The 12,994-nt window shown below is 51.4% G+C and overlaps 1 protein-coding gene across 1 annotated transcript in view; it reads left to right on the top strand.

Moving 5' to 3' along the window:
• Positions 1-12,994, top strand: part of MEGF8 (multiple EGF-like-domains 8) — a 57,218-nt gene that overhangs the window by 1,246 nt on the left and 42,978 nt on the right. Inside the window, 7 exon segments of the mRNA XM_011982851.1 lie at positions 6,652-6,815; positions 7,055-7,261; positions 8,056-8,236; positions 8,318-8,406; positions 8,948-9,363; positions 9,824-9,969; positions 10,095-10,217. Of these exon segments, the coding sequence (XP_011838241.1) occupies positions 6,652-6,815; positions 7,055-7,261; positions 8,056-8,236; positions 8,318-8,406; positions 8,948-9,363; positions 9,824-9,969; positions 10,095-10,217 (1,326 nt within the window).

Raw genomic sequence — 12,994 nt, 5'->3', positions numbered from 1 at the left:
CTTTTTTTTTTTTTTTTTTTTTTGAGGTGGGGGTCTCACTCTGTCACCCAGGCTGGAGTGCAATGGTACCAACACAGTTTACTTACTGCAGCCTCTACCTCCTGGGCTCAAGTGATCCTCCCACCTCAGCCTCCCAAGTAACTGAGTGTGTAGAGACAGAGTCTCACCATGTTGCCCAGACTAGTCCCGAACTCCTGGGCTCAAACGATCCTCACACCTCAGCCTCCTAAAGTGTTGGGATTGTAGGTGTGAGCCACTGTGCCTGGCTTCTTCTTATTAGTTTTGTGATTTTGAGCACGTGACTTTCTTTCTCTGAGATTCAGTTTCCTTCCCCCCACAAATGGGATAACAAGAGTACTCACCTCATAGAGTTGTTGCAATGAAATGAAAACGGGTATTTCACGTGCCTGATGTGTGGCATATAGTAACTGTTCTATAAATGGCATTAGGATTATTGTTGTTATTTGTAAAGTACTTCAATAAAAGCATTTTTCTTCTGTCATTCATGTGCCATACATTATGTTTCCCATTGGACATAGCCCAGACTGAGACAGCTCCAGCAATCCCCGGTGACTTAGGTCTTGGAGTCTAGTCGGGGAGACAAACACACTAATAGTGAGAGCCAAGAGTGGTGTGTGATGGAGGAATCCCACAGGCCTGAGAAAGCCCAGAGAAAGTGCCTGATCTGGGGCCGGGGAGAACAGAGAGGCTTCCTGGAGGAGGAAATGTCTAAGCTGAGACCTAAAGGACCAATAGGAATCTGTCAGGAGGGGAGAAAAGGCCCCAGCCCTACCCTTCTGGATTCCCAGTCAGTGGAAGAGACAAATGCACTTCAAGGCTGTTTGTTTTCCTTTTCCACCCAATAAACTCCTATGCATGCCTCAGAACCCTGCCTCACTGGCTCTTTCTCTGTGAAGACTTGTGACTTAACCTGGGGTATAGCTGAGATCAGAGGCATCTGTAGGAGGGAGCAGAACGGCATTCCAGGCAAGAATAGCCGTGCAAAGGTAGGGAAGCAGGAGAGTGATGCTTCTGAAGAACTAGAAATCCAGTGTGTTAAAACATAGAATACTGGCAGAGCATGGTGGCTCATGCCTGTAATCCCAGCCCTTTGGGAGGCCAAGGCCAGCAGACCACCTGAAGTCAGGAGTTTCAGACCAGCCTGGTCAGCGTGGTGAAACCCCGTCTCTACTAAAAATACAAAAATTAGCTGGGTGTGATGGCGCATGCCTGTAGTCCCAGCTTCTCAGGAGGCTGAGGCACAAGAATAGCTTGAACCTGGAGGTTGCAGTGAGCTGATGTTGTTCCGCAAAGCTCTAGTCTGGGCGGCAGAGGGAGACTCCATCTTAAAAGCAAAAACCTGGAATACAAGACAACAAATGAGCCAGAGGCTGCAGAGTGGGAGGAGCCAGCAAGTGAAGGGCTTTGTGATTTTGAGCTGTATCCTGAGGGCAAACGGGTGAAAGAGAAGTTGAAAGGCAGTACCTGCAGAAGCCCAGGAAGGCCTCACAGAGTAGTGGATGTAGAAACTGGCCTCCAGACAGGGGAGGTTCTGGGCAAAGGCCGGAGGTGTGACAGGGCCTGAATCATGCAGGGCCTCCCTTGGGAGGCTGTGAAGCTTTGTCTTTGTCTGGGGGCTCTGGGGAGCTATGGAAGGGTTTTGAGCAGGGAGGGGACATGATCTGATTTATGTTTTAGAAGATCTCTCTGGCTGCTTTGTGGGCTATGGATGAAGGCATGTTTCTCGGTGTTAGCATGTTTACCTGTCCCCAGCTTGAGGGCCATTCCTGTTAAGCTAGTGGGATGAGAACAGAATAGGAAGTGTGTGTGTGTGTGTGTGTGTGTGTGTGGCAAAGGGGTCTGTGTGCTGGATATAAATCACTCTCTGGCCTTAAAGAGTCCCAGACTGGCTAGGCCGGGTGTGATGGCTCACGCCTGTAATCCCAGCACTTTGGGAGACCAAGGGGGGTGGATCACCTGACATCAGGTGTTAGAGACCAGCCTGGCCAACATGAAGAAACCCCCCCTCTACTAAAACTACAAAAATTAGCCCAGCATGGTGGCGTACATCTGTGATTCCAGCTACTCAGGAGGCTGAGGCAGGAGAATTGCTTGAACCCGGGAGGCGGAGGTTGCAGCGAGCTGAGATCACGCCACTGGACTCCAGCCTGGGTGACAGAGCGAGATGCCACCTAAAAAAAAAAGTCTCAGATTGCTTGGGAATAGTGGGGCTGGACACAGATATTCAGCCCCCAGTGTGTTCACTGAGACAGTGCTCAGGGCTGAGAAGGGAAGTGGAGGGGTTGGGTGGATGTACCTAGGGAGGAAAGAGGACTGTGCTGGAGGTCACAGAGGAGGAGCCACTGAAACAGGGTTCTGAAGCATGCGTAGGAGTTTATTGAGTGGGAAAAGGGAACAAACATCCTCTATGAAGACATGAGGGTGGCTGGAGTATCTCAGGATCCCTGTCTAGGTTTGTCTGGTCTGATGGCACTTTTGACTGGGAGGTAATGAGAGCCAGAAGCAGGGGAAGGGGGGCCTTGAATGTCACACTGAGCAGCCTGGCCTTCCCCTTGGGGTCGATGGGGAGCCACAGGAGGTTTTGAGCAGGAGTAGGGCATTGCCCTCAGGCTGGGTGGGGGGCAGACTGGAGACTTGGTGAGCTGATCTGGCAGGAGAGAATGAGTTCCTAACTAGGGCAGGGGCTTAGAGGGGTGGAGAGGTGTAGAGAGTGCAATAGATGTTTGTGGAGTTTCACTGATGAGGCTTGGGGACCAACTGGGTAGATGTTGGGGTGAGGGAGGAGTCTGGGAGACCTCCAGACCCCCCTTGATGATCTTCTGTTCTTACCAATGCCTGTCACTTCTTACCTATGAGAACCAACATCTTCCTGTATCTATTATAAAATAACCGGCCAGGTGCAGTGGCACACGCCTGTAATCCTAGCACTTTGGGAATCTGAGATGGAAGGATTACTTGGAGCCCAGGAGTTAGAGACTAGCCTGGACAACATGGTAAGACACTGTCTCTACAAAAAAATTGCAAAAGATTAGCTGGGCGTGGTGGGTGGTGGCATGTGCCTATAGTCCCAGCTACTGGGGAGGCGGAGGTGGGCAGATCCCTTGAGCCTAGGAGGCTGAGGTCGCAGTGAGCCGAGATTGCACTGCTATACTCCAGCCTGGGCAGCAGAGCGAGACCCTGTCTCAAGAAAAAAAAAAGATAAACAACCAACCCACTAACTTTGTATTATGTTCACACTTTACCTAGTCCTAGACTTTTTTTTTTCTGAGACATAATCTTGCTCTGTTGCCCAGGCTGGAGCCCAGTGGCTTGATCTTGGCTCACTGAAGCTTCTGCTTCCCAGGTTCAAGTGATCCTCGTACCTTGGTTTCCTGAGTAGCTGGGATTACAGACATGTACCACCACGCCTGGCTAATTTTTGTATTTTTAGTAGAGACGGGGTTTCTCTATGTCAGCCAGGCTGGTCTCAAACTCCTGGCCTCGAATGATCTGCCCTGGAATTACAGACGTGAGCCACCACGCCTAGCCCAGTCCTAGTCCTTATAACATCTTCATGAATAAGAGGCATCCTGCTTTTGAGCAGGAGGGGTTTGAGATCAGATTTCTGTCTGGAATGGTATGGGGGTTGGGTAGAAACAGACCTTCAATTTAGGGAAGAACTTGGGGAGGCAGATGGTGAACTGGCCTCCGGCAGGCACTTAACAAAGATGTACTTGTGATTCCAGGAACAGAGCTTTATAGTGTGGTTGAGGCTGGTAAGATTCTGGGAGGTCTGGTTGTGTGGCCCTGCTGAATGGTTCTTCTGCGTTCCCCAGAGCATGGGTGGGGTCTGTGTCTGATGTTCTTGGGGGCTCTGGTCAGAGCCTGAGGGAGAGCTTCCAGCTTTAGTATTCTTTCTTTTGTGTATTTCTTCATTCCGTCATCCAGCATTTCCTGAGCCTTTGCCAAGCCTAGGTCTGGGCAATGCTGCAGAGGGAATTAGGCCCACATCCAGGCCCTGCCCTATGGGCTTTGTAGGCTGCAGGGAGACAGACCTGGACATAGATGTTCCTGGCCCAGAGGAATGAAGGTCATAATGGGATGTGAGAACCCTGGAGAGGGGCACCTAACCCAGCTAGGGGGCATCAGGAAGAGGGCTGGTGGTGGGAAGAGATAATATTTTGCAGACAGAGGGAGAAGCTTGTACAAAGGCCCAGCTCCTATTAGAGCTGTAAGCAGTGGAGTGATTTGAGACAAAGGAAGGGTCTGAACAGCAGGCTAGGGAACTGGACTTTCTCCTAGGGTGCTAGGGAGCCATGCAGGGCTTTGGGGCAGGGGAGGGATGGGGCCAGATGTTGAGTTGGGAAGATCAGAGACTCATGTCAGGGCAAGAAGGAGGCTGGGTGAATGGTTCTGGTGAGACAGGATGAGGCCAGGCAGCCAGGGCACACCGTGGCTGTAAGCTGGCAGGCTGGAGTCATCACCTCGTTGAATGTTCACTCCAGCCTTTGTGGGTGGGGGGAATTATCTCCATTTTACAGTCATGGAAACTGAGGCTCAGAGAGCCCATGGAACTGGCCCAGGATCACCCAGCCATTGGCAGTGGTGGCTGAGTGTCTCCAGGATCTAGATAGACACACTCAGGGTCATGGGGGAAAGAACTGGCCCAGGGTCCTCCAGCTGGTCATGGGCAGAGCCAGAGCCAGAGCGAGAGCCTAGGCCTCCTAATTTCCCTCACCCAGAGGACTCCCCTGAGCTGCCTGTTCAGGAGCCTTCTCATGTGGGATGTGGAATGAGAGGAGCTTCCAGAAACAGGACTGGCAGAGAATAAGACAGTGCCAGTGTTAGGGGTAGTGGCACTCAGCACGACGATATGTGGGCCTCGTTGTCAGCATTTCTTTTTTTTTTTTGAAGCAGAGTTGCACTCTTATCGCTCAGGCTGGAGTGCAATGGTACAATCTCAGCTCACTGTAACCTCTGTCTCCCAGGTTCAAGAATTCTTGTGCCTCAGCCTCCCAGGTAGCTGGGATTACAAGCATGTGCCACCACATCCAGCTAATTTTTTGTATTTTTAGTAGAGACGGGGTTTCACCATGTTGGCCAGGCTGGTCTCGAACTCCTGACCTCAAGTGATCCACCCTCCTTGGCCTCCCAAAGTGCTGGGATTACAGGCATGAGCCACCCACCCCCCTCCATTGTCACCATTTCATGTGCATTATTGCTCCTCATGAGGTTGCAGTCAGATGTCAGCTGGAGCTGCAGTCAGCTGAATGTTCACCTTGGCTGGACATCCAGGAAGGTCCCTCCCAGGGCTGGCAGTTGATGCTGGCTATCCGCTGGAAGCTCAGTTGGGACTGTCAGCTGGAATGCCTGTGTGTGGCCTTTTCTTGTGGCTTTGGCTTTTCTTTTCTTTTCTTTTTTTTTTTTTTTTTGAGATGAAGTCTTGCTCTTGTCCCCTAGGCTACAGTACAATGGCACTATCTCGGCTCACTGCAACCTCCACCTCCTGGGTTCAAGGAGTTCTCCTGCCTCAGCCTCCTGAGTAGCTGGGATTACAGGCGCCTGCCACAACGCCCAGCAAATTTTTGTATTTTTAGTACAGTTGGGGTTTTGCCACGTTGGCTAGGCTGGTCTCAAACTCCTGACCTCGTGATCTGCCTGCTTTGGCCTCCCAAAGTGTTGGGATTACAGGTGTGAGCCACCGTGCCTGGCCAGCTTTGGTTTTTCATAGCATGACAGCTGTGTTCTGAGAAGGAGTGTTCTACGAGGCCCAGGTGAAAGGTACAAGTCCTCTTATGATCTAGCCTTGAAAGTTTCAGAATTTCTGCTGTTTTTTAATTGGTCAAGCAAGTCACTAAGGCTTTTCCCAGATACAAGGGGTAGGGAATTACCTTTCAGTGGCAGGAGTGGCCTATAAGTTTGAATCCACTACAGTACCACTATATTCCACTTTACAGATGAGGAGACCAATCCAGAGAGGGTGGGTTACTTGGCCAAGATCACACAGCTAGTAGCTATTCAGTGACAGAGCCAAGACATAAGCTCAGGCAGTCTGGTTCCAGAGTTTGTGCTTGTAGCCATCACAGTAAACAGAGGTGAGACTCTGGATGGGGACAGAGGGGAACTATGCTGCTCCAAGGTTAGGCCTCTCTTCAGGGGGAAGAAACTGGACTCTTCTCTTGAAGCTCTGTTCAGCAAGGGCCAGGGGACTGTCACAGAGGTGCTTTTCTCACTGGGATTATGACCTTGACCCTCCAGCCTGGACATGTCTGAAGCTCAGGCATGGACAGGAAGAGAGAGGCATCAGGAATACTGTGGCTTCTGCTCTGTGTTGCCACTGGGATGGGGTTTTCTCTCTGCACTTTATTTTCCCTTCTGAATGGTGAGGATGTTCATTCTGATCTCAGGTGACCTTTCTAGAGGTCTGGAATATTGTGATTCTTTCTCTGGGCACCTGTCCCTCCGGCTGTCACAGCCCTTGACTGTCCTAGGTTATGAGACTGGGAGCCCCTCCAAGGTGGGGTCCAGATCTGACTCATCCTTGAGCCCCCAGCATCACCTGGAGCAGGGTTTGGTGTACAATAGTGGCTGCAGGGAGGTGTGGGGAAAAGGTCCGCTTTAGAGCTTAGTCCCTCTGTGCTCACCTCCCAGCCCCAAGCCCCCAGCACCGGATCCTGCTGGACTTCCTTTTCCTGGACACAGAGTGCACGTATGACTACCTGTTTGTGTATGACGGTGACTCCCCGCGAGGGCCGCTGCTTGCCAGTCTGAGTGGGAGCACCCGGCCTCCGCCCATCGAAGCTTCCTCAGGCAAGGTTAGTGGGGATGGGGCTGTGGGTAGATAAACCAAGGGAAATGGAAGAAGAAAGGAAGGACAGAGAGTCAGTAAGAGGGCATTCGAGAGCAGAGCACAGGGACAAGGGAAGGTGGAGAGAGGCAAAGGAAGGAGATGAGGCTCTGGGTCCCCCAGGATAGAAGGGGACAGGAGTGGGCCACCCTCCCAGGCCAATCCCCAGGCTCTGCCCACCTTACCCAGCCCACCTTGTGCTTGCAGATGCTGCTGCACCTCTTCAGTGATGCCAACTACAACCTACTGGGCTTTAACGCCTCATTCCGCTTCTCCCTGTGCCCGGGTGGCTGCCGGAGCCACGGGCAGTGCCAGCCGCCGGGTGTGTGTGCCTGTGAGCCGGGCTGGGGGGGTCCTGACTGTGGCGTGCAGGAGTGCTCAGCCTACTGTGGCAGCCATGGCACCTGCGCCTCGGTGAGCTGGTCCCCAGCCCTGTTTCCCCTGGGGCCCTGATCTGTGAGCACACTCTCCACGCCTATCTCCTAGGTCTGACCTTGCTCCTGCATGAAACTCCCCCCACCACCCCACCCTGCTCCATGATACCCACTTCCCTCTCCTTCCAGAGCTTGCCCCCAACCTGTTACTCCGACCCCACCCCACCTTCACCTGCAGGCCCTCCCCTGCTGAGCGTACCCCACTCTCACCTTTGAACACCACCCTCCTTCCTCCAGCCAGGGCCAACTCCGTCCTCCCATCCAGCCACTCTGTGTGGCCTTGGACCCCCTGCCATGACTTCCAGCCTCGCACCGCTGACCTTTCGCTGAAGTTGTGCACACCCAGCTTTCAATCTGGATTGCGCTTTGAGCCCTCCCCACCTTGACCTCCCCAGATCTGAGCTCTTTCAGTTCAGGCTGAATGTCAACCATGCTGTTTGTCTTCTCCAGCCTGCCTTCTTTCTGTCTTTTCTCCTTTTTCTCTGTGTGTCTTTTCCTTTTTCTGTTGGTCTTTTTTCCATCTGTCTGCTTCCTTCTGGTTGTGTCTCTTTGTCTCTTGTTTCTGTCTGACAATTTGCCTTTCCCCTCTTCCTGTCTCTCTCTGTCTCCTTTTCTTTCTCTCTCTTTCCATTTCCATCCTCTCCCTTCCTATCTATCTCTTTCTCTCTCCCTTTGTGCCTGTCTCATTCTGCCTCTTTTTGTCTTTGTGTCTCCTTTGTCTCTGTCCTTGTCTCTCTGTCTCTTATCTCTGTCTTTATGTCTCCTTCCCCACAGCCCCTGGGACCATGCCGCTGTGAGCCTGGCTTCTTGGGACGTGCCTGTGACCTGCACCTGTGGGAGAACCAGGGGGCTGGCTGGTGGCACAACGTGAGTGCTGGGGACCCTGCCTTCTCTGCCCGTATTGGAGCAGCTGGCGCCTTCCTGTCCCCACCGGGGCTGCTGGCAGTTTTTGGAGGTGAGCAGATAGGGCGAGTATCTGGGGTCTGGAGGCCTGGAAGCCTGTGGCCACATCATGAGACTGTCCACCCCTCCACAGGCCAGGACCTCAACAATGCCCTGGGTGACCTCGTCCTATACAACTTCTCCGCCAACACCTGGGAATCCTGGGACCTGAGTCCTGCCCCGGTATGACCCCTCCTCTGCCCTGGAGGAGCCTGTACACTCAATCAGACCCAGCTAGGGACCCCCAGACTGACCCCCTATCACCCAGTGCTCCCCCAGTTCCCGCAGCTTGATGTAGGAACCTACTTCTCCCTGTTTCTGCCTTTTCTCTCTGATTTTCTTTTTTCTTCTTTTTCTTCCTTTATCTGCCTTTGTGTATCTTACTTTTCCACGTGTCTCCTGTCGCTCGATCTGTCTCTGTTTTCATCTGTCTGACTTTTGGGCTTCTGTGTTCTCCATTTCTATGTCTCCATTTCTCTGGGTCTGTTTCTGTCTGCCATTTGTCCCTCTAACTCGGTCTTCTTGCCTCTTCCCTCTCCTATTGTGTTCTGTTTCTATGAATCTGTCTCTTCTTTTCTCTTTCTACCGGTCTCTACCTTTCTCTTTGTCTCTGTCTTTATCTCGCCTTCTCTTTGTGTTTCTCTGGCTCTGCATCTCTCTGTCTGAGCCTGGCTCTGGCTCCCTTGCTATGTCTTTACCTCTGTTTCTTGTCTGTTCCTCACAGGCTGCCCGTCACTCCCATGTGGCCGTGGCCTGGGCCGGCTCCCTGGTGCTGATGGGTGGTGAGCTGGCAGACGGCTCGCTCATCAACGACGTGTGGGCCTTCAGTCCACTGGGCAGGGGCCACTGGGAGCTCCTGGCACCACCTGCCTCCAGCTCCTCGGGGCCCCCAGGCCTGGCAGGTCATGCGGCTGCCCTGGTGGATGATGTCTGGCTATATGTGTCTGGAGGCCGCACCCAGCACGACCTCTTCTCCTCTGGCCTCTTCCGTTTCCGCCTTGACAGCACCAGCGGGGGCTATTGGGAGCAGGTGATTCCAGCAGGTGGACGGCCCCCTGCTGCCACCGGCCACTCCATGGTATTCCATGCCCCGTCCCGTGCCCTGCTGGTCCATGGTGGACACCGGCCCTCCACTGCCCGGTAAGTGACCTGTCCCACAACCCATGCCCCACAGGCCAGGCCCAGGTCAACACCATAGGCCTTTAGTCTTTAGAGGTCTTTGCCCACTATTGGACTCCTGTGGTCTTTCAATCACTCCTTCCTTTGTGTATTTACTTATTCCTTCATTCACTCATTCACTCACTCACCCACTCATGCATTCTCTGATGTTTTATTCAATGTCTGGGTGAATTGCCTCCCACACACTCCCACCCATGTATCCATTCAACAGAGCCCTGCTTGGTGTCCACCCGTTGCTAGCTTATGCGGGCAACCCAGAGATGACTCAGAGTCCTGCCCACAGGGAACTTCTAGTTTGGAGGGGACATAGAGGCAGTCATGGTCAGTCTCATCCCTGGGTGATCACATGGCTCCTAAGAGCCTGAAGGAGGGAGAGGGACGCTTCCTGCCCTAAGCCCCTGCCCTGCTTCTCCTTTGATAGGTTCTCTGTGCGAGTGAACTCCACTGAGCTTTTCCATGTGGATCGGCGTGTGTGGACGACGCTGAAGGGGCGGGATGGGCTTCAGGGCCCAAGGGAGAGAGCTTTCCACACAGCCAGTGTTCTGGGCAACTACATGGTGGTCTATGGTGAGGAGGCTCCCCAATCCTGCCTGCCTGCCGAGGGCCTGAGCCAACCCTGAGCTGAGGCTCCCTGCATGGGAGTCCCCACCTCCACCAGGCTTGCCAGCTATGCCCCTTTCCTTCTTTCCCAGGGGGCAATGTGCACACTCATTACCAGGAGGAAAAGTGCTACGAAGATGGCATCTTCTTCTACCACCTTGGTTGCCATCAATGGGTGTCAGGAGCTGAGCTTGCCCCGCCAGGAACCCCTGAGGGTGAGTGGTCCCTGTTCTTCCCTAGGGACTCCCGAGGGTCCCACCTCCCTCCACAGTGATTCTGGATTCAAGCTACCTCAGTCTGTAAGGGTGAGCCTGACATCCAGGTCAGTTGGTGCCAGCCTCAGGAGGCAAGCCTGGGATGGAGATGGGACCAGGGCATCATCACTATGGAGATGGAGGCCCTTATGGCAATATCCAATGTGGGTTCCAATCCAGGTTTTGCCAGTTTCCAGCTGCCCCAGGGAAATGCCTAAGAGACAGCAACTTTTCCTTCTTTTTCATTTTCTTTTCTTTTTTTTTTTTTGAGATGGAGTCTTGCACCATCGTCCAGGCTAAAGTGCAGTAGCGTGATCTCAGCTCACTGTGACCTCTACCTCCTGGGTTCAAGCAATTCTCCTGTCTCAGCCTCCTGGGTAGCTGGGATTATAGGCATGCATCTCCATGCCTGACTAATTTTTTTGTATTTTTAGTAGAGACATTGTTTCATCATGTTGGCCAGGCTGGTCTCAAACTCCAGACCTCAAGTGATCCGCCTACCTTAGCCTCCCAAAGTACTGAGATTATGTGTGTGAGCCACCGTGCTCGGCTTTTTTAACTTTCAATTTAGGTTCAGCAGTACCTGTGCAGGTTTTTTATATAGGTAAATTGTGTGTCATGGGGATTTGGTGTACTGATTATTTCATCATCCAGGTATTAAGCCTAGTACCCAACAGGTAGTTTTTTCTTGTGTTTGTTTGTTTGTTTGTTTGTTTTGAGAAGGAGTCTTACTCTGTTACCCAGCTGGAGTGCAGTGGCGCAATCTCGGCTCACTGCAACCTCCACCTCCTGGGTTCAAGTGATCCTCCCGCCTCAGCCTCCTAAGTAGCTGGGAGTATAGGCGCATACCACACCCAGCTAATTTTTTTTTTATTTTTAGTAGAGATGAGGTTTCACCGTGTTGACCAGGCTGGTCTTGAACTCCTGACCTCAGGTGATCTGCCAGCCTCAGCCTTCCAGAGTGCTGGGATTACAGGCATGAGCCACCGCGCCCAGCCCCAGTAGGTAGTTTTTTGATCCTCTCCCTCCTCCAACCCTCAGGTAGGCCCCTCAAGAGTGTTGTTCCCTTCTTTGTGTCCATGTGCACTCGATGTTTGGCTCCCACTTGTGAGAACATGCAGTGTTTGGTTTTCTGTTCCTGTATTAGTCTGCTTAGGATAAGGGTCTCCAGCTCCATCCATGCTGATGGAAAGAACATGATCTCATTATTTTTTATAGCCACGTAGTATTCCACGATGTATATGTACCACATTTTCTTTTTTTTTTTCTTTCTATATATTTTTTTGAGATGGAGTTTCACTCTTGTTACCCAGGCTGGAGTTCAATGGCATGATCTCAGCTCACTGCAACCTCCACCTCCCAGGTTCAAGTGATTCTCCTACCTCAGCCTCCCGAGTAGATAGAATTACAGGCGCCCACCACCACACCTGGCTAATTTTTGTATTTTTAGTAGAGATGGGGTTTCACCATGTTGGCCAGGCTGGTATCAAACTCCTGACCTCAGGTGATCCACCCGCCTTGGCCTCCCAAATTGCTGATATTACAGGTGTGAGCCAATGCGCCCGGCCTCCATTTTCTTTATCCAGTCTATGACTGATGGGCATTTAGGTTGATTCCATGTCTTTGCTATTGTAAACAGTGCTGCGATGAACATGCACATGCATGTGTCTTTATGTTAGAACAATTTGTATTCCTTGGGGTATATACCCAGTAATGGGATTGGTGGGTCAAATGGTAATTCTGTTTTAAGTTATTTGAGAAATCTTCAAACTGCTTTCCACAATGCCTGAACTAATTTACATTCCCATCAGTAGTAGTAAGCATTCATTCCCTTTTCTCTGCAACCTCACTCACATGTGTTATTTTATTTATTTATTTATTTATTTATTTTGAGACGGAGTCTGGCCCTGTTGCCCAGGCTGGAGTGCAGTGGCACGATCCTGGCTCACTGCAAGCTCCACCTCCTGGGTTCACGCCATTCTCCTGCCTCAGGCTCCCGAGTAGCTGGAACTACAGGCGCCTGCCACCACGCCCAGCTAATTTTGTTTTTGTATTTTTAGTAGAGACGGGGTTTCACTGTGTTAGCCAGGATGGTCTCGATCTCCTGACTTCGTGATCCACCTGCCTCGGCCTCCCAAAGTGCTGGGATTACAGGTGTGAGCCACTGCGCCCAGCCGCATGTGTTATTTTTTGACTTTTTGATAATAGCTATTCTGACTGGTGTGAGATGGTATCTCACTGTGGTTTTGATTTGCATTTCTCTCATTATTAGTGATATTGAGCATTTTTTTCATATGCTTATTGGCCATGTGTATGTCTTCTTTTGAAAAATGTCTGTTCATGTCCTTTGTCTACTTTTTAATCAGATTGTTTTTTGCTTGTTAGTTTATTTAAATTCCTTATAGGTTTTGGATATTAGACTTTTGTTGGATGCGTAGTTTCCAAATATTTTCTCACGTTGTTTTTTTACTCTGTTGATAGTTGTTTGCTTACTCTGTTGATAGTTCTTTAGCAGCAACTTTTTCAAGATCACGGTAGATAAGTGACAGAGCCAGCATGGCTATCCCCAAACAACCACCTGTATAAAACTATCACTTAAGGCCGGGCGCGGTGGCTCACGCCTGTAATCCCGGCACTTTGGAACGCCATGGCGGGCAGATCATGAGGTCGGGAGATCGAGACCATCCTGGTTAACATGGTGAAACCCCATCTCTACTAAAAATACAAAAAAATTAGCC

The sequence above is a fragment of the Mandrillus leucophaeus genome, unplaced genomic scaffold (genome assembly GCF_000951045.1).
Source record: "Mandrillus leucophaeus isolate KB7577 unplaced genomic scaffold, Mleu.le_1.0 Scaffold106, whole genome shotgun sequence".
Lineage (NCBI taxonomy): Eukaryota > Metazoa > Chordata > Mammalia > Primates > Cercopithecidae > Mandrillus > Mandrillus leucophaeus.
The sequence above is the reverse complement of the archived record's forward strand: the minus strand, read 5'-3'. Positions and strand labels throughout refer to the sequence as shown.